This window comes from Dermochelys coriacea, chromosome 6, assembly GCF_009764565.3.
Source record: "Dermochelys coriacea isolate rDerCor1 chromosome 6, rDerCor1.pri.v4, whole genome shotgun sequence".
NCBI lineage: Eukaryota > Metazoa > Chordata > Testudines > Dermochelyidae > Dermochelys > Dermochelys coriacea.
In genome coordinates, this window is record NC_050073.1 from 23,591,770 (window position 1) to 23,619,740 (window position 27,971).

Here is a 27,971-nt window from a genome sequence, read left to right on the forward strand (position 1 = left end):
GTTCTTGATAATGGCAGACTCTCTCTCCTGTCTTTACAGTGAGCTAATGGGATTAACTGGGTAGTGTTCATCACTGTCCTGTCCATAGACAGGATTTCTGTTATGTAGTTGGCGGCTTGCGGGTGTGCATCCTATATCATGGGTGGGCAAACTTTTTGGCCAGAGGGCCACATCTGGAATAGAAATTGTATGGTGGGCCATGAATGCTCACAAAATTGGGGTTGGGGTGCAGGAGCGGGTGAGGGCTCTGGTTAGGGGTGTGAGGGTGGGGCCAGAAATGAGTTCAGGGTGCAGGGGTGGGGCTGAGGGGTTTGGGGTACAGGAGGGTGTTCTGGGTTCAGAAAGCGAGAGGCGGATCAGGGCTGGGGCAGGGAGTTTGAAGGCTCGGGGCAGCGCTTCCCCTTTCTCCAGCTCCTATGTGGGGTGCAGCCCAGCAGCTCTGCACACTGCCCCGTCCGCAGGTACGCCCCTGCAGCTCCCATTGGCTTTGGTTCCAGCCAATGGGAGCTGCTGGGCAGCATGCAGAGCAGAGGCCCCTGGCTGTCCCTACAGCATAGGAGCTGTAGGGGGTCCACGTCCCTGACCCTGCTCCCGGGCTGGAGCACCAGAGCGAGGCAAGCCCACACCCCACGGGAGCTCCAGGGCTGGATTAAAGCAGCTGGCGGGCCCGTGATCTTGGCCGTAATTTGCCCGCCCCTGCTATATATCCCTGAACACTGGCAAAGGTGGCATTTGCTGTCCTTGGGTGATCAGCCTGTTGGCTGTATCAGGTGGCGGACTACTAGGCTGGCTTCAGGGTGCCAGGGACCGTGCTGGTGGTACGGTTAAGCTGCGTGTCCAGGAGCCTAGCGTGGGCAGAGTTCAACCCGCTGAGCAGCAGAGAGGGAAGCCAGAGAGCTGGCAGCGCTGGGCCCTCAGCACGCGGACTGGGCAGCACGTCCAGCCCGAGCAGGGCAGAGTCCTTAGCCACAGACGGGTGGCCTGGCACGGGAGGGCTGGGCCCAGCCTGCAGGGCAGGGTGCGGGCGGGCCTGGCTCAGCCTGCGTAGCAGAGGCCGCGGTCGCCCGGCACGTGCCGGCCGGGGCAGGGGCGGGACCGCTGGCCCGGAAACAGCTGGTCCCTCCCGCCCGGCGACCGGAGGTGAGCGGCCGGCGCCGCGGCGCGCGCGCGCCTCCCAGGGGTGGGAGAAGGGCGGGGCCGGCTCCTGGCGGTTGGCGTCTGGGCCGTGCGCAGCCGCCGCCGCCGCCATGGAGTTCTCCGAGGAGGCGTTGAGGACGCAGCTGGTTAAGGTGCGCGCGCGCGCGCGCGCCAGGCCTCCGCCGCCCCCCCCCCGCGGCGGCGGCAGGGTCTGGGCCCCGGTCGCCACGCGCTGCCCTCGCAGTGCCCCGCCTCCCCCCCCCCCGGTCGGGCTGGGTGGGGGCGCGTGGCACCTTGCCCCGCCTGTGGGAGGCGAAGGGGTAAAGGCCTGAGAGGGAGCGGGCATCAGTGGGCAGGGAACCCCGACTCACCCCCCCCCCGAGTGCACGCGCACCGCCGGCTCCCCCTCTCCTCCCCCCCCACTAGTGCATCCATCTCCCAGGCCCCCTAGTGCAGGGGTTCTCAAACTGGGGGTCGGGACCCCTCAAGGGTGTTGCGAGGTTATTACCTGGGCGTGGGGCGCGAGCTGTCAGCCTCCCCCCCCCACCCTGCTTTGCGGCCAGCATTTATAATGGTGTTAAATAGATCAAAATGTGTTTTTAATTTCTAAGGGGGGGTCACCCTCAGAGGCTTGCTATGTGAAAGGGTTCAGAGTAGCAGCCGTGTTAGTCTGTGTTCACAAAAAGAACAGGAGGACTTGTGGCACCTTAGAGACTGACAAATTTATTTGAGCGTAAGCTTTCGTGAGCTACAGCATCGATGAAGTGAGCTGTAGCTCACGAAAGCTTATGCTCTAATAAATTTGTTAGTCTCTAAGGTGCCACAAGTCCTCCTTTTCTTTATGTGAAAGGGGTGACCAGTACAAAAGTTTGAGAACCACAGAGCTAGTGCACCTGCACCCCTACTCACCCTTACATAAGTGCACCCTCCACCCAGCTCCCCCCTCCATATGCGCCCCCCCCCACTCTCAGATGCCCAAGTGTACTATTTTCTGCTTATTTTCCCAGTGTAGCTGCTAGTTCATTGAACCAAAGTGGGGCTGCCGTTGTATGATGCTTGTCGCTTAAGTGCCTGTGTTGGGGTGTCAGTTCAAATTTCCCATGATCTGGAGCACAATATCTAAATCCTGGAAGTATGAACAGTCCCAGATTTGCAAAATTGTTGGGGAGGATAAAGAATCTATACAGCAGCCTATGGAGAGGGAATGGTCCAAAGGAAGTAGCTGAAGTCTGGTTCTGCAAAGGCATTAGCCCTCACCGATAATAATATTCATACCACATTTCAAACTTCAGCAGTTCCTGCTGTAAGTCTACCTTAAAATGTGGCTAGCTTTTTTTTTTTTTTAAGAAATGTTGTTTGGGTTTTTCCTCTACCCTCACCCAGCGCAACCCCTATATGGATTTTGCTCCACCTCTCCAAAATAATTCACTTATGGACAGAGACTAAGCACATAAAATTTCAATCCAAAAGGTGAATTTTTCAGACACTTTAATATGTTTGTGAGAAAATGGTTATGAAAACCATTTAAAATGTGAAAGCCATTATAGAGTTTGCTGTTAGCAAACAACGTAATTATTTGGCTTCAACTTTTTCAAATATATTTTATAAATATATAATTGCAGATGTTAGATGCAGATAAAATTATGCTTGCTGTGGAGCAGTCTGTTTGAGAATTAATTTTATGGCAAAACTGTTTGTTACAGGTAATTATTAGCTGCCTCCTCTTCTCTTATTCTTCCCCACCTATCCTGTGCAACCAAAGAAGTAGTCCTTTCAAGTTGAAACATTCTTTTTTGTTTTGTGTACAGTATAAGTTCCGGGACCTGACCATAGAAGAACTGAAGAATGTTGTTAAGATCTACCCAAACTTCAGATTCTCTATGGACACATACAGTAAGAATCTGATCTAGTTACTTTGTTTTTTTTCGACAGTTAATGATTGTTTGGAACTCTTGACTTTTCATAGGTTCTCTATCTACAATGAAATATATCTAAATTACTGTTGTTTTCAGTTTCTTCCTAACTTTGTATCATGTGATATCATGTGATTTTTTTTTTCGGGAGTTCATTTCCTACAGTACTTGTTGTAAGTTACCGTCACCAAACTAATCAGTATATTTTTTTTAAAAATGAATAAGACATGAGGTATCTGAAGGGAAAAGCTCAGACTTGCCCATGAAAGCAGGGCTGGGGAATTTTGAGGGGAGACTGGGTGAGGAAAGTGGTCAGTGGACACATGTGACTAAAAGAACCAGGCAGAGGAAAAGACGGGCTAGTGAAGGAGAAAGAGAGCTTAGGAACAGGTTTGCAGAGTTGGAAAATGAAGAAGGGGCTCGGCAGGTAGTCGCTGAAGGTGGAAGGGCAAGGAAGAAGAGAAGAGAGGCTAGTCCTATAGGAAAAGCAGAAGAGTCAAGGGAGACTACACCAAATATGAGCCTCAGGAGGATACAGGATGGGTTGAAGAGGATTATAAGGGAAAATAGGAATGGAAAGAACTTGCAGCTAGAGGGAACAGGGGAGAGACTGGAGAATAGCACCGTCACCAGGAAGAGGCAGGTCTATGTGATCGGGGATTCTTTATTGAGAAGAATAGACAGGCCTGTAACTAGAGCTGATCCAGAGAATAGAAGGGTGTGCTGTCTTCCAGGTGCTAAGATACGGGATGTAAACCTGAGGTTGAAAAGGATCCTAAAGGGAGCGGAAAGAATCCCCTAATTATCCTTCATGTGGGAACAAATGATACGGCTAGATTCTCGTTGGAAAGTATTAAGGGAGACTATGCTAGGCTGGGGAAGGAAGCCTAAGAAAATGGAGGCTCAGGTGATCTTTAGTGGGATTCTGCCTGTTCCTAGAGAAGGGCAACAAAGGTGTGACAAGATTATGACTGTCAACAGATGGCTTAGGCAGTGGTGCTATAAGGAGGGCTTTGGGATGTATGGCCACTGGGAGGCATTCATGGACAGAGGACAGTTCTCTCGGGATGGACTTCATCTGAATAGGGAAGGAAATAGACTTCTAGGATGGAGGCTGGCACAACTGATAAAGAGAGCTTTAAACTAGGAATTTGCGGGAGATGGTTGGGAGCTGTCCAGGTAATCTCCACGCCAGATTTTAGCATTGAGAGGATGTAAGAAAGGATACAGCCACGGTAGGAGAATGTATATAAGGAGCGAGGGCAGTGTGGATACCAGTCTAATAGGTTATATTGGCTGTAGAATGACTGTGCCTAATAAGGTACAAAATGTGAGCGAGGCCAAACAGCAAAAATTAAGATGTTTGTACACCAATGCGAGGAGCCTAGGTAACAAAATGAAGGAACTAGAGCTACTGGTGCAGGAAGTGAAACCAGATATTATAGGGATAACAGAAACATGGTGGAATAGTAGTCATGACTGGACTACAGGTATTGAAGGGTATGTGCTGTTTAGGAAAGACAGAAATAAAGGTAAAGGTGGTGGAGTAGCATTGTATATCAACGATGAGGTAGAATGTAAAGAAATAAGAAGCGATGCAATGGATAAGACAGAGTCCGTCTGGGCAAAAATTACATTGGGGAAAATAACTAATAGAGCCTCTCCTACGATAGTGCTTGGGGTGTGCTATAGACCGCCGGGATCTAATTTGGATATGTATAGAGCCCTTTTTAATGTTTTTAAGAAAGTAAATACTAATGGAAACTGCGTGATCATGGGAGACTTTAACTTCCCAGATATAGACTGGAGGACCAATGCTAGTAATAATAATAGGGCTCAGATTTTCCTAGATGCGATAGCTGATGGATTCCTTCATCAAGTAGCTGCTGAACCGACTAGAGGGGATGCCATTTTAGATTTGGTTTTGGTGAGTAGTGAGGACCTCATAGAAGAAATGGTTGTAGGGGATAATCTTGGTTTAAGTGATCATGAGCTAATTCAGTTCAAGCTGAACGGAAGGATTAACAAAAATAAATCTGCAAATAGGGTTTTTGATTTCAGAAGGGCTGACTTTCAAAAATTAAGGAAATTAGTTAAGGAAGTGGAGTGGACTGAGGAACTTACGGATCTAAAGGTAGAGGAGGCCTGGGATTACTTTAAATGAAAGCTGCAGAAGCTATCGGAAGCCTGTATCCCAAGAAAGGGGAAAAAATTCATAGGCAGGAGTTGTAGACCAAGCTGGATGAGCAAGCATTTTAGATAGGTGATTAAGAAGAAGCAGAAAGCATACAGAGAGTGGAAGAAGGGAGGGATCAGCAAGGAAAGCTATCTTACTGAGTTCAGAACATGTAGGGATAAAGTGAGACAGGCTAAAAGTCGAGTAGAGTTGGACCTTGCAAAGGGAATTAAAACCAATAGTAAAAGGTTCTATAGCCATATAAATAAGAAGAAAACTAAGAAAGAAGAAGTGGGGCACTGAGGATGGAGTGGAGGTTAAAGATAATCTAGGCATGGCCCAATATCTAAACAAATACTTTGCCTCAGTCTTTAATAAGGCTAAAGAGGATCTTAAGGATAAAGATAGCACGAGAAATGGGAATGAGGATATGGAGGTAGATATTACCATATCTGAGGTAGCACCGAAACTCAAACATCTTAATGGGACTAAATCGGGGGGCCCAGATAATCTTCATCCAAGAATATTAAAGGAATTGGCACCTGAAATTGCAAGCTCATAAGCAAGAATTTTTAATTAATCTGTAAACTCAGGAGTTGTACTGAATGATTGGAGAATTGCTAATATAGTTCCTATTTTTAAGAAAGGAAAAAAAAGTGATCCGGTAAGTACAGGCCAGTTAGTCTGACATCTGTAGTATGCAAGGCCCTGGAAAAAATTTTGAAGGAGAAATTAATTAAGGACATTGAAGTCAATGGTAAATGGGACAAAATACAACATGGTTTTACAAAAGGTAGATCGTGCCAAACCAACTTGATCTCCTTCTTTGAGAAAGTAACAGATTTTTTAGACAAAGGAAACGCAGTGGATCGAATTTACCTAGATTTCAGTAAGGCATTTGATACCGTGCCACATGGGGAATTATTGGTTAAATTGGAAAAGATGGAAAATATGAACATCAAAAGGTGGATAAGGAATTGATTAAAGGGGAGACTGCAGCGGGTCCTACTGAAAGGTGAACTGTCAGGCTGGAGGGAGGTTACCAGTGGAGTTCCTCAGGGATCAGTTTTGGGACCAATCTTATTAAGTCTTTTTATTACTGACCTTGGCACAAAAAGTGGGAGTGTGCTAATAAAGTTTGCAGATGATACAAAGCTGGGAGGTATTGCCAATTCAGAGAAGGATCGGGATATTATAAAGGAGGATCTGAATGACCTTGTAAACTGGAGTAATAGTAATAGGATGAAATTCAATAGTGAGAAGTGTAAGGTTATGCATTTAGGGATTCATAACAAAAATTTTAGTTATAAGCTGGGGATGCATCAATTAGAAGTAACGGAAGAGGAGAAGGACCTTGGAGTATTGGTTGATCATAGGATGACTATGAGCTGCCAATGTGATATGGCTGTGAAAAAAGCTAATGCGGTTTTGGGATGCATCAGGAGAGGTATTTCCAGTAGGGATAAGGAGGTTTTAGTACCGTTATACAAGGCACTAGTGAGACCTCACCTGGAATACAGTGTGCAGTTCTGGTCTCCCATGTTTAAAAAGGATGAATTCAAACTGGAGCAGGTACAGAGAAGGGCTACTAGGATGATCCGAGGAATGGAAAACTTGTCTTATGAAAGGAGACTAAAGGAGCTTGGCTTGGTTAGCCTAACAAAAAGAAGGTTGAGGGGAGATATGATTGCTCTCTATAAATATATCAGAGGGATAAATACAGGAGAGGGAGAGGAATTATTTCAGCTCAGCACCAATGTGGACACAAGAACAAATGGGTATAAACTGGCCACCAGGAAGTTTAGACTTGAAATTAGATGAAGGTTTCTAACCATCAGAGGAGTGAAGTTTTGGAAAAGCCTTCCAAGGGAAGCAGTGGGGGCAAAAGATCTATCTGGCTTTAAGATTCTGCTCTATAAGTTTATGGAGGAGATGGTATGATGGGATAATGGGATTTTGGTAAGTAATTGATCTTTAAATATTCAGGGTAAATAGGACTAATCCCCTGAGATGGGATATTAGATGGATGGGATCTGAGTTACCCAGGAAAGAATTTTCTGTAGTATCTGGCTGGTGAATCTTGCCCATATGCTCAGGGTTTAGCTGATCGCCATATTTGGGGTCGGGAAGGAATTTTCCTCCAGGGCAGATTGGAAAAGGCCCTGGAAGTTTTTCGCCTTCCTCTGTAGCATGGGGCACGGGTCACTTGAGGGAGGCTTCTCTGCTCCTTGAAGTCTTTAAACCACGATTTGAGGACTTCAATAGCTCAGACATAGGTGAGGTTTTTCGTAGGAGTGGGTGGGTGAGATTCTGTGGCCTGCGTTGTGCAGGAGGTCGGACTAGATGATCAGAATGGTCCCTTCTGACCTTAGTGTCTATGAATAAATTGTAACACATCAGTGATTATACAAATTGGTAATTTCATGGATTCCATCTTACTGTTCCTGTTCACTTAAGCAAATTTAAACATAATTTGATGGATTTACATTGTTAAAAGTAAATTCCTGAATCCCCCTGCCCCCAGCAAGAAGAAAAGTCCTGTTGATGTCAGCCTTACAGAGAAGGAAGAAGAGCAGAGGCCCCTTTTTGGAGGGATATGCAAGCTGATAAAGCACTGTAACTTGAGACCACAATGGAGAAGGTCAACAAGATGCACATAAAGTTTCCTTAGTTGTGCAACTGTCATTAAGCTTCCAATAAAAAGTGATACCAAAGGAATAAATAAAGTAAAATTCTGTTTTAAAAAAAGAAAGGGTGGGGGGAAGGTCTCCTGTGTGTGTGTTTAATTACTAGGTGTAGTATCTAAGTACAAGGAAATAATCTTTGCAGTTGTATTTCACTGGTAAATGTTCATTTTCAGCATACATCTGAGAGTTGAAATCAGTAGTTATTTACATGTGTAATGAAGCAGTATGGGTAATACTTAGAATTTTGTATTTAAAAAAAAAATCCTCTAACCACTAAAAAAGAAAAAACTTGTTCTCAATTTCAGCTTTCAAAGATGGATCCCTTAAAGACCTCTTGAATTTTAGTGGCACTATTCCAGTGAAATATCAGGGTAAGGTTAACAACTGATAGACTGTATTTTCTATACCAAAGCCAAATACAATGGTAAGATATTGTGTACGTTTAACAGTATATCTTCCTGATTAGTCACATAGAGTCTTGGAAAAGGCTTCTAATTTAGTACTGCCAAGAAGACAGAGGTATCATTGTTTCCTTTTCTAAGATGGGTGACCTGGAGAGTCTCCATGTGCCACACAAGAGTTGGATTAAAATCTCTCTCTGGATAACTTGGACTGCTTGAAAAATCCACTTGCTTTGGTCATCAGTGTCTGGGGTCAAAGCTATAATTTTTGTGTTGTTTTGTTTTTTAAAGATAATTTCCATATATGAACATAGTGTAAAATGATCTAGTGCTGTCTTCCTAAATCTGCAAATAGACCGCTCCAGTGCCTCTGCTGCTGTTCATAGCTGGTCAAGCTGCAGCAATCACTAATCACCAAAGCAGAGGTAGTCAATAGGCAGACCCTGGGCCAAAAATGGACCGCCAAACTCTTTTGAACAGACCCCAAAATATTTTATTTACTTATTATCAGCATCATTATATTTTTTTTAATTTTCTCTGGAGTCTGGGCTATACTTTGACCAAGAAATTTGGACCTTGACAAAAAATAGACCACCTCTGGTTCAGAGTCTTGGGGGAAGGAAGAAGCTATGAGGAAAAGCAGTGGCTGGCACTAGAGCCATTGTCTGGGGTGGAGGGAACAACTTGCACAAAGGCTGAGGAAAGAATAGCTTAGCAGAGATCTCTCCTCACTCTTGCAGTAGCCAGGAGGCCATGAGGTGAGAGGGGAGAAAATGGAAAGTAAGAGTGCTCTTCTTATGATCAGCCAAAGGATTGGAGTGTGAGCTCACTTCTAAAAATACTTTAAGTAAAGTTGATTGACAGTTACATTCTGTACACCAATGTTTTTTCATTTAAATTTCTGGGGTTAAATTGCGCAGATTGGCTTTAGTAGTGGGGATGGCATCGTGGCCACCTTCAAACAGGATTACATTAATGTGAACCAGGAACTTTTTAGTTTGTGCCTTTTTCATCTACACAGAGGAGTTACAACGTTTGTAGTCCAAACTGCAGGGCAGTGTAGATCCCTAAAAGTTGACATACTCCCAGTTTCATACCCGACCTTGCCACACACTAACCACGTAGACAAGCCCTCAGTTTACCTAAATCAACAGTAGCCACTTCTATTCCAAAATCAGCGTGCCCTCACATACACTTGTCCTGAAATAACTAACTACATATTAGAAAACTGATTTAGTTAACTAAAGTGAAAGACTGTGTAGATAAGCCCGTAGTCCTCAGGCTGGTGGGTGTTGGGTAAAGTCTTCGTGCCCTGTTCTTGGATATGCAGTTTCCTCAGATAATAACTCTTCCTTGAACTTGCAGTCTTTGAAGTCTAAATATAAAGCACATAATAGAGTCTCCTCTTCATTAGCTCTCTGTTTCCAAGGTTATATAAACCCTATAAAAGTAAATAGATTGCTCTAAGAAGTTCCTTTGTTCTGAAAGTCAGACTTATTTGCTGGTAAAGCTCTGTAAAAGAAATGCTTTATATTTGACAGGATTTCAATCAATGATACTTAATACACCAGGTTTCGTAGGGATAGTATAAATCAATAGCATAAATAATCAAAGCAAATAAAGTGCTATATTTTAAGGAAAACTGAACACACAATCATGATTTCAGTATACCTTCGAAATGCAGAGGTCATAACGCTTTTTGTTTTGTATCTAACAGGTAATTCCTATAACATACCAATTTGTTTGTGGATTTTGGATTCTCATCCTTTTGCTCCTCCCATTTGCTTGCTGAAACCAACTATAAACATGGAAATCTCTGTGGGAAAACACGTAGATGCACATGGCAGGATATACTTGCCCTATCTACAAAACTGGAGCCACGTAAGGAAAAACAAATTCCAGGAAGAATACATTTATATTACATATAAATTAACACTCATTTTTTTTCCTCTTCTCCTACATTTGTTAATCTTAAATGTACAGTCAATGACAATGCAGACAGAAGCAGAAGGTTGGTTCCCTTTAAGCAGTAGCCTTCAGCCTGTCAGATATTATTATAAGAAAATAATTTTAAATTGAGGAAAAAAGGGGATTAAACTTCTTTCTGTTAAAGAGAAGGATAAACCAGATAGAGATGTTTGACACATTTTCTTTTAGTGCTGTGAACAATGTCCAGTAACTGGGTAAGCTGAGGTTATATTTAGCAAGTGCAGTTTTTCAGTAAAATTACAGTAACTGATATAATAGCCTTATGTCTGGTATAGATATTATTGCAAAATGGAGATTTGTTTTTTCTGGGGATCACTCGTATAGAAGGTCCAAAAGCAACTTTAGTTGCCGGGTGGATTTCTTTTATGAAATACAGTACATAGGTTACTTTAAACATGTGGCTATCAAGCCATAAAAAATAATTTAATGAAATCTGTTTTTGTTTTTTTTTTCAGCTAGCTTTTTAAGATAAATAAAACAAAGCTGTTGAGGTTTTTGGAGGAGGAAGCGTGGGGGTGAGGGGTGTCATTTTCCTACTTAATGAGGAAATTTATTTGGGAATCTATACCTGGTAATTACTGATTCATACTCAGTCCTTACTTAGCTAAAAGGTCCATTGACCTCAATGAGAGCTTTGTCCAAATAAAGACTGGAAGATCAGGCTCTGATGCAGCTAGCCTGAATCTTCTCTAATGAGTTTTGTTTTTCTTCTTGCTGCGAAGTAGGCTATGTTTTTTCTACAGGCTTCTGCTGGTATGGGTGTGAAGATCTGTGATTTGTGACTGACAGAGCTGTGCCAGCAGAAGTCCCTACTGTAGGCACAATTACACTGACAAAACTCTTTAATGGTATAGCTTGTTTTGCTTGTGGGAGTTAGTTTTACTGTTCTGGCACAAAGGCTTTGCTGGTTTACTGCGTCCACACTGGGAGTGCTTTGGCAGTAAGATTATGGCTATACCGATAAAGTGCTTCATGTAGATATAGCCTTAACCTGTATTTAGTAATATATGCTACTTTATCAGAGGCTTTCTTATGTCCAATAATGCTTCAAACAACCAATTGAGTTGGTGTTTGGTATCCTTAATTCAGTCTGTATATTCTCCACTTTTCTAATGCATACTCCCATAGTTACACATTTATATTTGTATTACTAAGGTATTAAAAATAAAATAGAAATATACTCACGGGCAGTGCTACTTTTCCTCGATCTTAAAAGTTGGTTTAGGTGTGAAAGGTTGATATTTATAGTTTGGCTAAATTTATACAGTGACTCTTGATACCTTGTAATTAATTACTGCAGTTTATGGGCATGCTGTTTTATCATGATAATGAGTAAAGAATGTAAGTCTTCTCCTATATGTATGTGTTCCAGCCAAAATCAATTATCATTGGATTAATCAAAGAAATGATTGAAAAGTTTGAGGAAGAGCTACCTCTGTATTCAGTATCATCTTCCAATGAAGCCAAGCAGTTAGAACTGCTATCCTATATTGCAAAGATAACTACAGGTGTGTAATTTTTCAGCAGATCAAATCAATATCAGTTTTATCTATGCTTTTAACTATTTTTATTTTATCTTTTCAAGGTGGACAATAAATATTACTTAAACTTGTAGTAGCTACATTTTCCTAAAACTCATTATTTTTCCTTTACCTTAAATGTACCCTTTCTGACGCCATAGCTGATTTACATGTTCTCTTATGGATAATGCAATTTAAAACAGTCTTTCAATATTTTAAACACACTTTTTGCAGTAGTATACATTGGTGCATGTAGAAGCATTAAAGGGATTACTATTATTTGTATTGTGGTAATGCCTACAGTTGCCAACCAACATTGTACTAAAGCGGGGTGGCCAACCTGAGCCTGAGAAGGAGCCAGAATTTACCACTGTACATTGCCAAAGAGCCACAGTAATACGTCAGCAGCCCCCCAATCAGCTCTCCAGCGCCTCCCGCTCACTGGCAGCCCTGCCGATCAACACCTCTCCTTCCTTTCCCACACCTGTTGATCAGCTGTGTGCTGGGGGTGGGGAGCGAGGGCATGGCAGGCTTAGGGGAGGGGGCGGGAAGGGATGGAGTTGGGGGCAGGGCTTGTGGCAGAGCCAGGGGTTGAGCAGTGAGCACCCCCTGGCACATTGGAAAGTTGGCACTTGTAGCTCCAGCCCTGGAGTCAGTGCCTATACAAGGAGCTGCAGGTTGACCACCCCTGTACTAGAGGGCTTACCTATATGGAGCAGCAGTGTAGTGTGATTTCTAAAGCACACTGAAGTGTTGCACATTAATTGGTTCATATAGACCCCTACTGGTGCTCACTAAATACTGCTTAGTGAGCTTTAATGTTAGTACTGTTTCAAACAGGGCAAACATAGCACTAGGGAATCCTAGTACACACCACGAGGAGTCTACATGGACCAATTGATGTGCAACACTTTAGTGTGCTTTAGAAATCACTCCCCACTGTAGTCCACATTACTGCTCCATGTATTCAAGGCCAGACACTGTACAAATCAGTTCAGAGTTTTTGTCCCAAATATCTTAATCTAAACAAACAAGATGGACAAAGAGTAGCAGGGGAAATGGAAGGTGTACAGAAATTAAATGAGTTGCCCAAGGTCACACTGCATTTCAGTGGCAGAGCTGGGGAAGCGTGGTTAGTAGAAAAGGCGTCTATTTGAATTTTTTTCCTTGCTGATGAAAAACTTAATTTAAATGTAAATTGTAAGAATATAATGCTGTGGAAAAAATGTCTTACTCAATGGAAGCCTTGAAAAATTAGTTTCCATAGCGTGACCAGCATATTGGAGAAAACAAAGTAATTTGATTGATCGGACCCACGCATTATCTTTCATATTCAGTACATGTGTTTACACTGTCTTATAAAACCACCAGCTGTGATTGTTTTTTTTAAATTTTAGATGAAACTGACATGAATTCAAAGACTATGGTGGGTGGACAGAAAAAAAATGGAGGCTTTAACAAAGTTACTGTGATTGGAGCAGGAGATCTTGGCATTGCTTGTGTACTAGCAATTGCAGCAAAGGTACTTCCTCATTTTTAATAGAATAGCTATTAATATTGCCTAGTGCTGTTCCTATAATGATCTCCAACCTAGTTCTTAGTGTTATTAAAATACAAAAACAATGACTTCATTTTAAGTACTTTTAATAATTTGTGATGTTGCTTCTTTAGTTTACCTTTTTCCTATTTAAACTAAAATATTAAAACTAAAAAGATAACATGTACACATTTCAAATTTAATCATCCTTTATGGGGTCCGACAGTCAGCTGTTGGTTATAAAACATCTTAATGTTGAGCACAGATTCTTCAAACTACATAAATTTGTAGTTAAGGGATATTGTCAAGGTTGTGCCCTAGATATTGTGGAGTTCTCACAGTATAGGGTGTTTCTATATGTGCTCAGTATTTGAGCACAATAGTCAGAGTTTTGGCCTTAACTTTGAGTGTCTGAGTGCAACCCTCCTAAGGTGGGTTTTGTGTATGTGGTTTAATATACTATTTGGTAATGAAACTACCAACACAGATGTCCAATTTTCCATTTAACATTACACAATCATTGGTGATTTGGGTGTGGGCTGTTTGGGGGGGAGGGGGTTGCGACACAATTAAAATTCTTTTTAAAGAGAGATCAAATCTCAGAAGCATCTTTTTATCAGAATAAACTGCATTTTATTCTGTTGCAGAGCTGAAATATATTTATTTGTACAGGGTGCTGCAGACCAGGTGGTTCTCTTAGACCTCTCAGAAAGAGCAGCAAAAGGAGGAACAATGGACCTGGATATCTTTGCTTTGCCAAATGTAGAGATCAGCAAAGGTACTCATTTTTTATATTATAGTGGAACATCTTACTGTATGTTCTGTATTTTTATTTTGCTGTATACTTGTATATTTATTTACTTTATGGGAACTAGATCATCCTAGGGAGTGATAGACTCTTTCATCTCTGGTCATTAATTTAAATTCATTCTGGGTCTTTAAACACCCATTATCTTCTGATATTTTCTCACTTCCTGAAGTGGTGTGTGCAGATTAAGACTGTTATATGCTGGTGGCATGGTCCAGGGAAACTGGTACTGCTTTTGTCCAATACTCTAATCTGTTCTTTTTTTAGAGGCTTAGATCTCTTGTGCTATCAATCAGGCACCTTCTAGCTGCATTCAGTTCATTTACTAGATATATTTTGTAAGATACTTTTTTTTTTTTTAGTCCATGTTCCACCTCATGCCAAGCCACCAGAACAGACTCTTTGATACAGTGACAGCATCCTTGACTCTGAGATAGAAGGACAAAAAGAACAGAAGCCCCTATGTGAAAGAAAGAAATGAGGATAAAGATCTTCACCAAGAATCCAGGATTATCAGGATGCAATGTTCAGATTCTATAGCAATGGCCCCAGTATAAATACCTAGCTAGATAGGGGTTGGAAAAAGGAGAGAACTTCTTCTTTTTAGAGATCCAAATAATGATGTCAGGAGAAGGATGCTATTTTTACTTAGTTTCTTAGCAAGATATAAAGAAACAAATAACAAAAAGCTAATGTAATATATGGTACCAATGCCCAGTTGTTAGAGTAGGAGCCTGGGAGTCCAGATTCCTGGGTTGTCTTCCAAGCTGTGCATCAAGCTCTGTATGATCATGGGCAAATTGCAGCCTCAGCTTTTCATCTATAAATGGGAATAACGTCAGCCTCACATGGTTCTATGAGGCGTAACTATTTGTAAGATACTTTGAGATCCTTGGATTAAAGGTACTGTAGAAGGAGGCAAAGTACCCTCATATAATAGGCAAAGCACTTCCAAAACAAAGCTCTGTATGCGCTTTCAACACAATAGATCGGGAATGATGATACATAAAAATATCCTTGTATATCTTTCTAGTTCAGTTCTACTGTAGGAAAAAAGCTATTAACTTAAAGGTTCTTGCGGAAAGGCAAACGAAGTAGTTGTGTGTTGAATTGAACCTATATGTACTGGTTTTAGTATGGGTTATTTAAAACATTTTTGTGCCAAGTCTATCTTGACATATCTATAATTTGATAAAATGAGACTTTAGAAAAACCCCTCAAATATTTTTTTTATGTTTATCAGATTTTTCTGCTTCTGCTGATTCAAAAGTGGTAGTGCTCACTGTTAATTCTTTGGGTAATGCTCAGTCGTATCTTGGTGTCATACAGAGCAATGTGGATCTATTCAGAGGAATTGTCCCAGCAGTAGCACATTATAGTCAAAATAGTGTGCTGCTTGTTGCATCTCATCCAGGTTTGTTGGTATTTTACATGTATCTGGTTTTTTGTTCTGATCTATTTAAAGAATATCCTATTGCCTGATATACTCCACTGAGCAGGGAGCCAGCTCCTAAATTCTAATCCCAGTTCTGAGATGGACTCCCTCTTCAGACTTGGGCAAACCACTAAATCCGTGTGTTTCTCTATATGGAGAGGCTGTTGGTAAGATGTTGTCTTAGGCATAGTTTAGATAAAGGGGGGGAAATGATAGTATTTTTTATATCAAAAGTCTTCTTGCATATGTTTTGTTTTTGTCTATTGTTTAAACCTGATTTTATCGAGAGTCTTATGATATGTCCATCTACTGTAGTGAGAGCACCTTGCAAATGTTAGTGACAAGATCTCTCTCTATCTCTCTCTCTGCCCTCCCCCCCCCCATGCTGTAAAGATATATAAACACAATATGATCAAAACTTCTGTTTGATAGCCCCTTATGTTATCTTATGTTAAATATTTAGCCTGTTTGTTTGGAAACACATTCATGATCATAAAACTATCATAATTCCATGATCTTGTGTCAGAATGCTCAGTAAGTTGGGAAGGAAGAAGTAGACATGAACCTACCCATCCATACACACATAAAACTTGTTACTATAATATATTAGAGCAACTGGAAAGATTACCTTTTGCTCCATTCAAAACAGGGAAGGAGGGGGAGACATTTGCCAAATGGAAAGAGAACTAAACTTTACGGTGGGGGCTAAGTTTTTTGGGGTGGTGGTGGTGAGATAAATTATTTGAGTTTCTGATTTCTTTTCTTAATATTTTACTTGAGCTATGACATGATTATTTTCAAAGCCTGACTCGTTTTAAAAATGAGTGAGCTGCTGATAGTGTCCTGTATGCTTATACTTTGAGTTATAAAATGTTCCTGCTTTTGTTTCTTGAGTGTGAATTATAGTTTGCTGTTGTGTTGAATTTTGGGAGTAATTCTGTATGTTTTCAACATACTTTTGTCCCATGTTTAGTGGAAGTAATGACATATGTATCATGGAAGCTGAGTGCATTTCCTAAAAGCAGAGTTGTCGGAATTGGTTGTAATCTAGACACTGAGAGATTCCAATATATTATCACAAACTTGTTGAAAGCACAGACCATAGGAAAAGAGGTTTGGATTATCGGCGAACGAGGGGAAGATAAAGGTAAACTGATAAATGATTATGACTTTGAGTTTGAAGTGTTCTAGAAAGGGGGGAAAAGACGTATCCTATGGAGAGTGTTAGTGTTTACAGCGGGGGGGAACTGCGGTCCAGGGGCTGCATCCGGCCCTCCAGATGTTTTAATACGGCCCTCGAGCTTCCGCCAGGGAGTGGGGTTCGGGGTTTGCCTTGCTCTGGTGCTCCAGCTGGGGAGTGGGGTCCAGGGCTTGCCCCACTACATGCGGCTCCCAGAAGCAGTGACATGTCCCCCCTCCGGCTCCTATGCGTAGAAGCAGCCAAGGGGCTCCGCACACTGCCCCCGCAGTTCTCATTGGCCAGCAGCCCCAGTCAATGGGAGCTGCAGGGGCAGCATGCAGAGCCTCCTTCTGGGAGCTGCTTGAGGTAAGCGCTGCCGAGAGCCTGTATGCCTGACTCCCCCTTGCACCCCAAACCCCTGCCCCAGCCCTGATCCTCCCTCCCACCCTCGGTCCCAGCCCAGACCACCCTCCTGCATCCCCAGCCCCTCATGCCCACCCCAGAGCCCAAACCGCCAGCCAGAGCTGCCCCCACCCTCCCAACTCCCAATTTTGTGAGTTTCCATGGCCCGCCATACAATTTCCATACCCAGATGTGCCCCTCAGGCCAAAAACTTTGCCCACCCCTGGTTTACAGGGTGTCCCCCAAGATTCTAGAGCAGGATGGGAGCAAACAAAGATGTTCTCTGTATGTCCCCAAATGGGGAGGGGGTGTGGTGTGCAGGAACGGGCTCAGGGCAAGGGATTGGGACAGAGGAGGGGTGCAGGGTGTATGAGGGGTCTCAGGGAAGGGGGTTGGGTACAGGAGGGGTACAGAGTGCAGGAGGGGTGCGGACTGTGGGAAGGAGCTCAGGGCAAGGAGTTGGGGTGCAAGGTGCAGGCAAGGGGCTTAGGGCAGGGAGTTGGGGGATAGGGTGCAGGAGGGGTTTGGTCTCCAGCCCTGTGCCACTTACCTAAAGTGGCTCCGGGGTGGCAGTGGTACGCACCGGGGCCAGGGCAGGCTCCCTGCCTGCCTGCCTGCCCTGGCCCCACTCTGCACTGCTCTGGGAAGCAGCCGGAACCATGTCCCTGCGTGGCGGGGATGGGGTGGGGCACAGGGCTCTGTGTGCTGCCCTTGCCACGCCTCCAGGTACCTCCCCCGAAGCTTCCATTGGCCGCAGTTCCCCGTTCCCAGCCAATGAGAGCTGTGGGGGGCGGTGCCTGGAGGCAAGGGCAATACACTGAGCCTTCTGCCCCCACCACCACCCCCCCAGGGACATGGTGCCGGCTGCTTCTGAGAGTGGTGCGGGGCCTGCGGCACCGGGGGGGGGCAGTCCTGTGGGCTGGATCCAAAGCCCTGAGGGGCCAGATCTGGCCCGCAGCCTGTAGTTTTCCCACCTCTGGTCTAGAGGAAGATAGAATTGAGTTGAGTGCTCTTTACAGAACTGGATACAGTGAGATTTAGCTTCTCCTTACATTTAAAAAAAGTGACGTATGAAGGATAAAGTAATTAAAAAAACCAAACAAACTAGGCTCTTTATCACATCTGCTTAAACTGCTATTCCACATAGAAACGTCAAACTTTAATTCACGATTGTGCGGCATCTGCTCCTATACAATGCAGCTACCGCTACCTTTCTGTTAAGTGTCAGGTTTTTTTCCTCTTAAATTGAAAGCCATGCAGAGGTGGTAATTTCTTCAGAGGAGGGTTATCTCCCTTTCTCCTTCCAAAAGTTGTCCTCAAAATAATGAAATCAAATTTTTGAAAAAGCAGTTAGGTTAAAAAAAACAAAAAACTAGTATGGGCATATTAGAAATGTGAACTGTGAAGCATTCTGTAATGGAGATTTGAGTATATGTGAAGAATGGAAATTGCAGCTAAACTTTAGGCCATGGTGTTTCATGGACAGGAGATAGAAAACAATGTACTGTTTTTAGAGTAACTTTTAATGAGAAGTTTCAGAGTAGCAGCCGTGTTAGTGGACACAAATCAGAATGGACACAAATCATATTCATAAACCAGTTGGAGAACACTTCAATCTCTCTGGTCACTCGATCACAGACCTAAGAGTGGCTATCCTTCAACAAAAAAGCTTCAAAAACAGACTCCAACGAGAGACTGCTGAATTGGAATTAATTTGCAAACTGGATACAATTAACTTAGGCTTGAATAGAGACTGGGAATGGATGAGTCATTACACAAAGTAAAACTATTTCCCCATGGTATTTCTCCCTCCCACCCCACCCCCCACTGTTCCTCTGATATTCTTGTTAACTGCTGGAATTAGCCTACCTGCTTGTCACCATGAAAGGTTTTCCTCCTTTTCCCCCCCTGCTGTTGGTGATGGCTTATCTTAAGTGATCACTCTCCTTACAGTGTGTATGATAAACCCATTGTTTCATGTTCTCTGTGTGTGTGTATATAAATCTCTCCTCTGTTTTTTCCACCAAATGCATCCGATGAAGTGAGCTGTAGCTCACGAAAGCTTATGCTCTAATAAATTTGTTAGTCTCTAAGGTGCCACAAGTACTCCTTTTCTTTTTTTAATGAGAAGTCTGTTTAAAAGTCAGTAACACTTTTCTAGTATACCTTTCTGACTCATAGAACAACTTTCACTATCAGTGTTTTCATTGTATGGCTCCTTTAAGTCATGACTTCCAATTGAAATACAAAAGACTGATTTATAAGGAATCAATCATAGATTTAGTTTGTAGAGTAGGTTTGTCAGTCTTCATGAATCTGGTCTCTGTCACACTTCAAAGTATCCTCGATAGCTTATTGTAGCAGGTGGCTTTTCAACTGACTTGTCATTCCCAGCTTTCCTTCCATATGTTAGGCTAAACAATAATATATTTGTCTTTGAGTTCAAAAGAACTGAAAACATTATACCACATCAGATGCATTACACGTTGAGGCACATTGGCTCCCTCTATTCTCTGCCAATCCTGATCTAAAGGACACACCTAAGGATGATAGAATAGGTTGGTTTCCATGGTCCATTTGTTCTTGAGGGTCTCTGCTGAAAGTGAATATAGTAGTTTTTGTGATGATATTTTTTAGTTTGGATAACTGTCTGCTAAGAACCTGATACTCAGATCTCGAGTTTAGGATTGCCTTTCATCATGCTTGCTAAACCAAATGCACACTACTATGTAGGATGTATTTTCCAGTTACTTTACAGAAAAGTCTGAGGGGAAAATATTTATATCCAAATTCTGCAATAAGTGGACTGAACAGAAAGGTTTTACCCAAAAAATTTTTCTTTTGGCAATATTCCTATTTGAAATTATGATAGTGGGGACCAGTTGATTTTAAGGGAATTAGTAATAGAGAACGGACCTTTCACCTCTAAGTTACTTCAGATCCAACTTGAGTTGACAGAAAACTACCACCTATCTGGGGGCATATGTAAAATGAATGGGTGGGTTCAGTCCTGTTCTTGGTAGATAAGTTTCCATACCAAATGTGATCTTTTTTCATGACACTTATTGTGGTTTAAACAGAGATTAAATGGAAATGGAGACTGAACTAGCCTCTTGCCCTTAAAGTTAGTCCCTTTAGAGGGTTTAGACATGCTGGCAGGACAGTGTGAGCAAGCTTGCATCGCTATTTTCTGTGCTATATAAGGCTGTCATCCCAGTAATATTCATCAGCCTTGCGCATGCGCATACCCACCCACCCTGGTAGCAGCATCATGCATTAAGGGAGTGGGGAAAGACATGAAATCCAGAAGTTTAAGTTGTAGGTAAGGTTGTAAAAGCGTATTAAAATTTAATAAAGGAGATGGGAGTGGAAAAAAATAAGACTACTGAAGCTGTTTTAAAAAAAACAGAGGAATGCTGAGAAATTTTAAGATAAAACTTATGATTTTTTTACCTGTATCCCTTCTCTCTTTGCACCAACACTTATGAGACAGTCTTTTACCATATGAGACTAACAACTTTATTTGAAAAAAGAAAAGGAGGACTTGTGGCACCTTAGAGACTAACAAATTTATTTGAGCATAAGCTTTTGTGAGCTACAGTTCACTTCGTTGGATATAGTCAGTGGAAAATACAGTGGGGAGATTTATATACACAGAGAACATGAAACGATGGGTATTACCATACACACTATAACCAGAGTGATCACTTAAGATGAGCTATTACCAGTGCGGGGGGGGGGAAGAACCTTTTGTAGTGATAATCAAGGTGGGCCATTTCCAGCAGTTGACAAGAACGTCTGAGGAACAGTGGGCGGGGTGGGGAGATGAACATGGGGAAATAGTTTTAATTTGTGTAATGACCCATCCACTCCATCTCTACTCAAGCCTAAGTTAATTGTATCCAGTGTGCAAATTAATTCCAATTCAGCAGTCTCTCGTTGGAGTCTGTGTTTGAAGGTTTTTTTGTTGAAGTATTGCCACTTTTAGGTCTGTAATCGAGTGACCAGAGAGATTGAAGTGTTCTCCAACTGGTTTTTGAATGTTTTAATTCTTGACTTCTGATTTGTTCCATTTATTCTTTTACATAGAGACTGTCCAGTTTGATCAATGTACAAGGGAGAGGGGCTGATTTATTTGAGCATAAGCTTTCGTGGGCTACAGCCCACTTCATCGGATGCATAGAATGGAACATATAGTAAGAAGATATAGATATAGATATAGAAAGATGTAGAGAGAGAGAGATATACACACGTACAGAGAACGTGAAAAGGTGGAGTAAGAGGCTAATTAAGATGAGCTGTTATCAGCAGGCGAAAAAAACTTTTGTAGTGATAATCAAGATGGCCCATTTAGACAGTTCACAAGAAGGTGTGAGGATACTTAACATGGGGAAATAGATTCAATATGTGTAATGACCCAGCCACTCCCAGTCTCTGTTCATACCCAAGTTAATGGTATCTAGTTTGCATATTAAATTCAAGCTCAGCAGTTTCTCATAGGAGTCTGTTTTTGAAGCTTTTCTGTTGCAAAATTGCTGCCTTTAAATCTGTTACTGAGTGGCCAGAGAGGTTGAAGTGTTCTCCTACTGGTTTATGAATATTATGATTCCAGATGTCAGATTTGTATCCATTTATTCTTTTGCATAGAGACTGTCCGGTTTGACCAGTGTACATGGCAGAGGGGCATTGCTGGCACATGATGGCATATATCACATTGGTAGATGTGCAGGTGAACAAGCCCCTTTCATGTTCTCTGTGTGTGTGTGTGTATGTATATATATAATCTTCTTACTGTATGTTCCATTCTATGCATCCGATGAAGTGAGCTGTAGCCCACAAAAGCTTATGCTCAAATAAATTTTTTAGTCTCTAAGGTGCCACAAGTACTCCTGTTCTTTTTGCGGATACAGACTAACACGGCTGCTACTCTGAAACCTGTCTTTTACCATATGTGTCTTAACATTGACAATAGAAGCCACATTCCACCATTCTACATAGTGTACTTACTAATGCATAACAACAAATTCTGTTAAACCCTTATGTGAAGCCTTTTTTTGAACAACAGTTTCTCCAGGCCAGTTCTGCCATGGAATTTAGAACCTCAGAAAGACGCCAAACTGTCCTCAGGGCTTGTACCAGTATACACTTCAGAAAATCCAGTTTAAAACTTGATCATTCCAATATTTTATAACGTTGACAAAAGTTTGTTTTTAATTTGATTTAGTGCCTGCATGGAGTGGTTCTAATTTAGTAACATGTCATCAAACTGAAGGAGTAGTGAATGATAACTCTCAGGAGCAGTTGGCAAACAGGTAACAACGCTGTTACAACAGTAAACTTAAATTCACACCAACTTGTTACCAGAATAGTAGAGGTGTTTTTTCCCAATCCGCAGAGTTCAGAATCTCTGAATAATATTACTTTCCTTTACTACTATGAGCAAGTCTGCTTTGAAACTTTCAGGTCATCGGTATACCTTGAGTATATAGGAAAAGACTATTTTTTTTTAGTTCTGAATTTTGTTTTTCCAGTAGCTAAATATAGTTAAGTGGTAATGTTAATAGAATAAGTGTGTGCTCCTCTAAACTGTTTGCAACACTTACTCTAAAATGCCTTGCATCAGCATTTATTTGATGCAGTAAACTAGGCTGTTCATAATCCTAATATATGACACTTATTTAGTATCTTCCCTCTGAGGTTCTTAAAGCACTTCTTAATCAAGAATACATTGCAGTGAACAGGGTATATATTTAACATTGCTTTTCATAGAAATTAGGAAAATGTCTGCCATGATAACTTTTATTAAGTTAGCAAAATTTTACCATTTGCATTGAGAAATTAAAAAATTGTGATCTTTGTAGAATTGGGAAATAAAGCATTGCTTTAGAATGCAATTTTTAGAGAAGTAGATAGCGGTGTTCATATGCTATGCAATACTTTTTGTGTGTTTATGGAATACTGTTGTCAAACAAAACATGGTAAGTGAAGAAATTTCTGAAACCACATTTTTCTCTGTTATGTAGAGCCATGGAAGTTCTTAAGGGAAAAGGTCAAAAGTCCTGGTCTGTTGGGCTGTCAATAGCTGATCTGATTGAAAGTATACTGAAAAATAAAAGAAAGATTCATTCCATATCAACTCTGGCAAAGGTAAATATGGTATTAATTTCATATATTTTTCTATTGTGCCTTTAATCCTATTACTCATGTTAATTGTAGTCATATATAGACCTTAGTCCTGACTAGCCATTCTACAGATACACTATTTAGTCACTTTATTCCTACAACAGGCACCCAGCTTTTAGGATCCATCTGAAAATGAGCAAAAATCAATTACTGCAATTACTGTAGTGGACTTTCAAATTATAGGAGTTGAGAGATGCAACATGTGCAGTGCTGGTGTCCAGCTCATCACTGATCAAGGCTATTAACACAGTTAGTTTTGGCAAAATAACAGGCAGACGTGTCATGGATCAGAGTGCTTAATGTTGAATGCAAATCTCCCCAAAGGCCAAACATCTTCAACTCCATTTACAAGAATCCGATGCAGATTTTCTCACTACTATATTTGTCAAATCAGGAGGCAGACTTTTCTAGTTTCTCATTTCCTAAATAGGAAAAAGAGGATATGCTTATATTTGACAAAAACAGAATCTCAGACTAGATTTTAATTAAACTTCATTCTAAAGCAATATGTTGCAACTTAATTAAAGCAATATGTTGTTTATATTAGAACACAGTGTGGAAACATTTTTCTTTAGTAACAAGTAATCTGTGAACTTCCTATGTTGGTCACTGATCCATTTTGTGCTTGAGATTACAAAGACTTGTTTCAGAATAGCAGCCGTGTTAGTCTGCATTCGCAAAAAGAAAAGGAGTATTTGTGGCACCTTAGAGACTAACAAATTTATTTGAGCATAAGCTTTCGTGAGCTACAGCTCACTTCATCGGATGCATTTGGTGGAAAATACAGTGGGGGAGATTTATATACACACACAGAGAACATGAAACAATGGGTTTTATCATACATACTTGAAGGAGAGTGATCACTTAAGATGAGCCATCACCAGCAAGGGTGGCGGGGAGGAGGAAAACCTTTCATGGTGACAAGCAAGGTGGGGCATTTCCAGCAGTTAACAAGAATGTCTGAGGAACAGTGGGGGGGGGGGGGGGGAATAACATGGGGAAATAGTTTTACTTCATCGGTGAAGTGAGCTGTAACTCACGAAAGCTTATGCTCAAATAAATTTGTTAGTCTCTAAGGTACCACAAGTACTCCTTTTCTTTTTATAAATTGTACAGACACTATGCAAGTGAACAAAAATTTGAACAAAAATCTAATTTTATTTTGAACAAGACATAAAATTTCAACTAATTTTAGTTGCAGAATGTTGATGTTCTCCTATTACTAAGATTTAAAAAGAAGTAGAATTTTTAATCTACTATACAGTATTATAAATAACAAATTAAGCTATGCTTGTCAGCTAAACAAAGCATGTCTTGTGATTAATTATCCTTGCTTATTTAAATTTGTTAATGTACATAATTTTGTATTTTATAGTGGGCATGGGGAATGGAGATTAATGAATTTAGAGTTGTTTTTATGTACATTCTTTTTGTCTTCACTATTTCAGGGGTGTTGCAATATAAACAGTGAAGTATTTTTAAGTATGCCATGTATTCTTGGAATCAATGGAGTGACTGAAATTATCAAACCACTGAAGGAGGATAAGTTGGTGGCAAAGAAACTGCAAAGCAGTGCAGCATCAATTCATGACCTTCAACAGCAATTGAAACTGTAAACACAATGGAATCATGCCATATCTTCTCATGAAAATGCTCGGTTTGCTAAGGGAAAATGTTTCCCTGATAGATATAGGTTTCTGCAAATAGAAGAATTACCATTTCCTTTCAAAACTGCCTCACTCCTTCAAAGCATTAGTTAAACTACGTAACAGAGAACATCACAAGATGAGTACTTGTGGCACCTTAGAGACTAACAAATTTATTAGAGCATAAGCTTTCGTGAGCTACAGCTCACTTCATCGGATGCATTTGGTGGAAAAAACAGAGGAGAGATTTATATACACACACACAGAGAACATGAAACAATGGGTTTATCATACACACTGTAAGGAGAGTGATCACTTAAGATAAGCCATCACCCACAGCAGGGGGGGGAAAGGAGGAAAACCTTCCATGGTGACAAGCAGGTAGGTGATGGCTTATCTTAAGTGATCACTCTCCTTACAGTGTGTATGATAAACCCATTGTTTCATGTTCTCTGTGTGTGTGTATATAAATCTCTCCTCTGTTTTTTCCACCAAATGCATCCGATGAAGTGAGCTGTAGCTCACGAAAGCTTATGCTCTAATAAATTTGTTAGTCTCTAAGGTGCCACAAGTACTCCTTTTCTTTTTGCGAATACAGACTAACACGGCTGCTACTCTGAAACCTGTCATCACAAGATGGAAAGCTTTTTTCTTTTTTTAAAAAAGCTGTAACTTTTGTAGTCAAAATGAAGAGATAATCTACAACTGTGTTTTGTCAAAATTTAAGTAACTTTGCCTGCATTCTTTGTTACTAAGCTATGCACTATGTAGGCCTGATTTTCACATTCACTATGTTTCCGTTGTGCCCTCTGCTGGGACAAATAGGTTGTAAAGCTGACTTAACAGTCTATCTGGAAGTGTGTCTAGTGTAGGGAGAATCCTTGGGTGGTGTAGAGCCACTACAAAAGCAGTTTGTCACCTCCCTTGTAATCTTCAGTGTAGGAGGCATGACTAGAACACCATTGCACTCCAGCTATTCAGTGCAGTAAAGGATTGACTAAAATGATTCTCATGCTTAGCAAACACGATAAAGCACTTTGTTTTCATGTAATTGAACTTGACACTAGAACACTGCTAGGAAAAATGGGAAATTTTTTTTTTTAATGATACACCTTTGAGCTTGAGCTTTTGGACATTATGTATGAATGCCGTTGTATGTTCATTTAATTGTCTGAGCTTTTTTCCTAGAATTTTTCTCTATTCTAATTGTTTTGTATGTTTTACAGACCCTTTAGGTGTTTTTATGCTATAAGTTATTTCTAAAACATTTTTGTTTTAAACACTAGAGGTATGCCAACAAATACAGCATTGGTACAGATACTGTACACAGTGGTGAGGTGTTTGTGTGGGGGGAGGTGGGAATAAAGGACAATCTTACAATTGAGTAATATAGAAGTAAATAAGGCTTGGAGGCATAATTAATTCATGGAAATATATGATTCAAAGCCCATTGATGTCAGTGGGCTTTGGATCAGGTTCATAAGGAAAATAAAGTGACTGGGAAAGGCAACTGAATCTGAGTAGGGAGACACCCCTGGCTGACAAGGGTGAGGGGTGTACAGAAAAAGTAGGATACTAGTGTTTAAAATAAAACGAAAAAGAATGCATGTTGGTACAAGTGGTTTTATTGACTTCCTAAATAATCTTTGCTTGTTCATTATGTTACACTCCTAAAAGAAAAGTAGTATATTCATCTTGTGAGTAGACTTTAGTATTCAATTGAATACTAATGATACCAAATACAGTAAAGGAGAAAATGTGGACCCAACTCTTAAAAGTGCTGGTATGTATTTCTTAAAATACCATTGAAGCTTTATGTTGGTAAAGACACAATATATGAATGAATTAGATTGATGATACACTTGTTTGTGCCTTACACTTATACCTCAGAAAGGGCCCAGTCTTAAAGAGGCTTAGTATCCTCAACAACCTTTTGGGCCTGATATGTATCACTTACAAGTCCAGTTTCCATTGTGATCGATGGGGGCACGATTTAGCCCATCGACATCATTGGGAGTTGTGATCTGCTGAGTGATCTCAGGATTGAGACCAAAAATAGGAAAACTACATTTTCCTTAATGGGATCACCATTCATATTGCCCGAGCATTTTTTTAATGATTTAATCAGTGATGGTTTGTAAATAGTGATTATTATGATAGAACGATTGAGCTGGTTGTTTAAACGTAACTGAGCACTAATCTCTAGCTGGACTGGTTTTCTTTGTAACTTATTAATATCTTCATGAATGAGCAATAAGTAACTTTTCCTTAAAGTGTGGTGCATTTAAAATTGTTCATAAAGAGGGCTACACTTAGCTAGAATAGATCATTTTTGTACCTTAAAGTTGTATCTTATTTTGTTAAAAGCTGCAGTCCTCTGATAATTGTCACTTTTTAGGATAAATTGTACTTAGCACTCATAATTCAGAAATCTGATCTGTTTTTTAAATATATTAAGTGCCGTTGTTCAGACATTTCCAATTTTTATTTAAAAAGAAGGGATTGCAGCTTTAAAAATACATTACATGGCACTTTACATTGTTGTAGGAAGGAGATTATCTAAAGTCACTTTTAGACTAATGGCACTAAAAAGGCATCTGTTGTATGACACTTATTCTTGTTGTTCAGAAACAGTGGGGAAAAATAGTGTTTTAGATGCACAAAGTACTTGTAAGACGTGGCCTGCTATTAAGGGCCTCTAAAATGAGGATTTTAGTTGGCCAGCCATTTCCAGTATACTAAACAGCTGGTGTATTGCTGCAGAACTCTTAATATTGATATCTAGGTTCAAATATACTGAATTCATGTAATTTGTATATTGCACTGTTTTCCTGCTATTGTGTTTTTAAATTATGGTTCTTATGCATTGATGGTGTCATGAAGTATCGAGTTGTTGTAATCTATATACTGTGCTTTCATTCAATTCTGTTTTAAATCATGGTTCTCATGTCTTGTGG

The 27,971-nt window shown here is 41.0% G+C and overlaps 1 protein-coding gene across 5 annotated transcripts; it reads left to right on the top strand.

The window, feature by feature from the left end:
* The first annotated feature begins 1,090 nt into the window (after positions 1-1,090).
* UEVLD (UEV and lactate/malate dehyrogenase domains) lies at positions 1,091-27,961 on the top strand. Of its 5 annotated transcripts, none has more exons than XM_043517578.1 (13): positions 1,091-1,140; positions 2,946-3,030; positions 8,219-8,284; positions 10,032-10,195; positions 11,676-11,811; positions 13,221-13,345; positions 14,033-14,138; positions 15,412-15,582; positions 16,577-16,750; positions 22,410-22,497; positions 23,209-23,332; positions 24,817-25,157; positions 25,651-27,961. In XM_043517578.1, the coding sequence occupies exons 2-12, from the start codon at positions 3,018-3,020 to the stop codon at positions 24,982-24,984; spliced, it is 1,335 nt and encodes a 444-aa protein (XP_043373513.1). In that variant the 5' UTR covers positions 1,091-1,140; positions 2,946-3,017; the 3' UTR covers positions 24,985-25,157; positions 25,651-27,961. The 5 variants fall into 5 exon arrangements, with proteins under 5 accessions (XP_043373513.1, XP_038263146.1, XP_038263148.1 ...); XM_038407218.2 differs by having other exon boundaries at positions 1,113-1,289; XM_038407220.2 differs by lacking the exon at positions 1,091-1,140 and adding an exon at positions 2,000-2,607.
* Positions 27,962-27,971: the final 10 nt, after the last annotated feature.

What these genes read in the sequence shown, in the direction of transcription:
- UEVLD (XM_038407218.2), top strand. Translation starts at nt 1,248, where the DNA reads ATGGAGTTCTCCGAGGAGGCGTTGAGGACGCAGCTGGTTAAG. An exon ending in TATTGCAAAGATAACTACAG is followed by an intron (nt 11,812 to 13,220) that starts GTGTGTAATTTT and finishes TTTAAATTTTAG; the next exon opens with ATGAAACTGACATGAATTCA. An exon ending in CGAACGAGGGGAAGATAAAG is followed by an intron (nt 16,751 to 22,409) that starts GTAAACTGATAA and finishes AATTTGATTTAG; the next exon opens with TGCCTGCATGGAGTGGTTCT.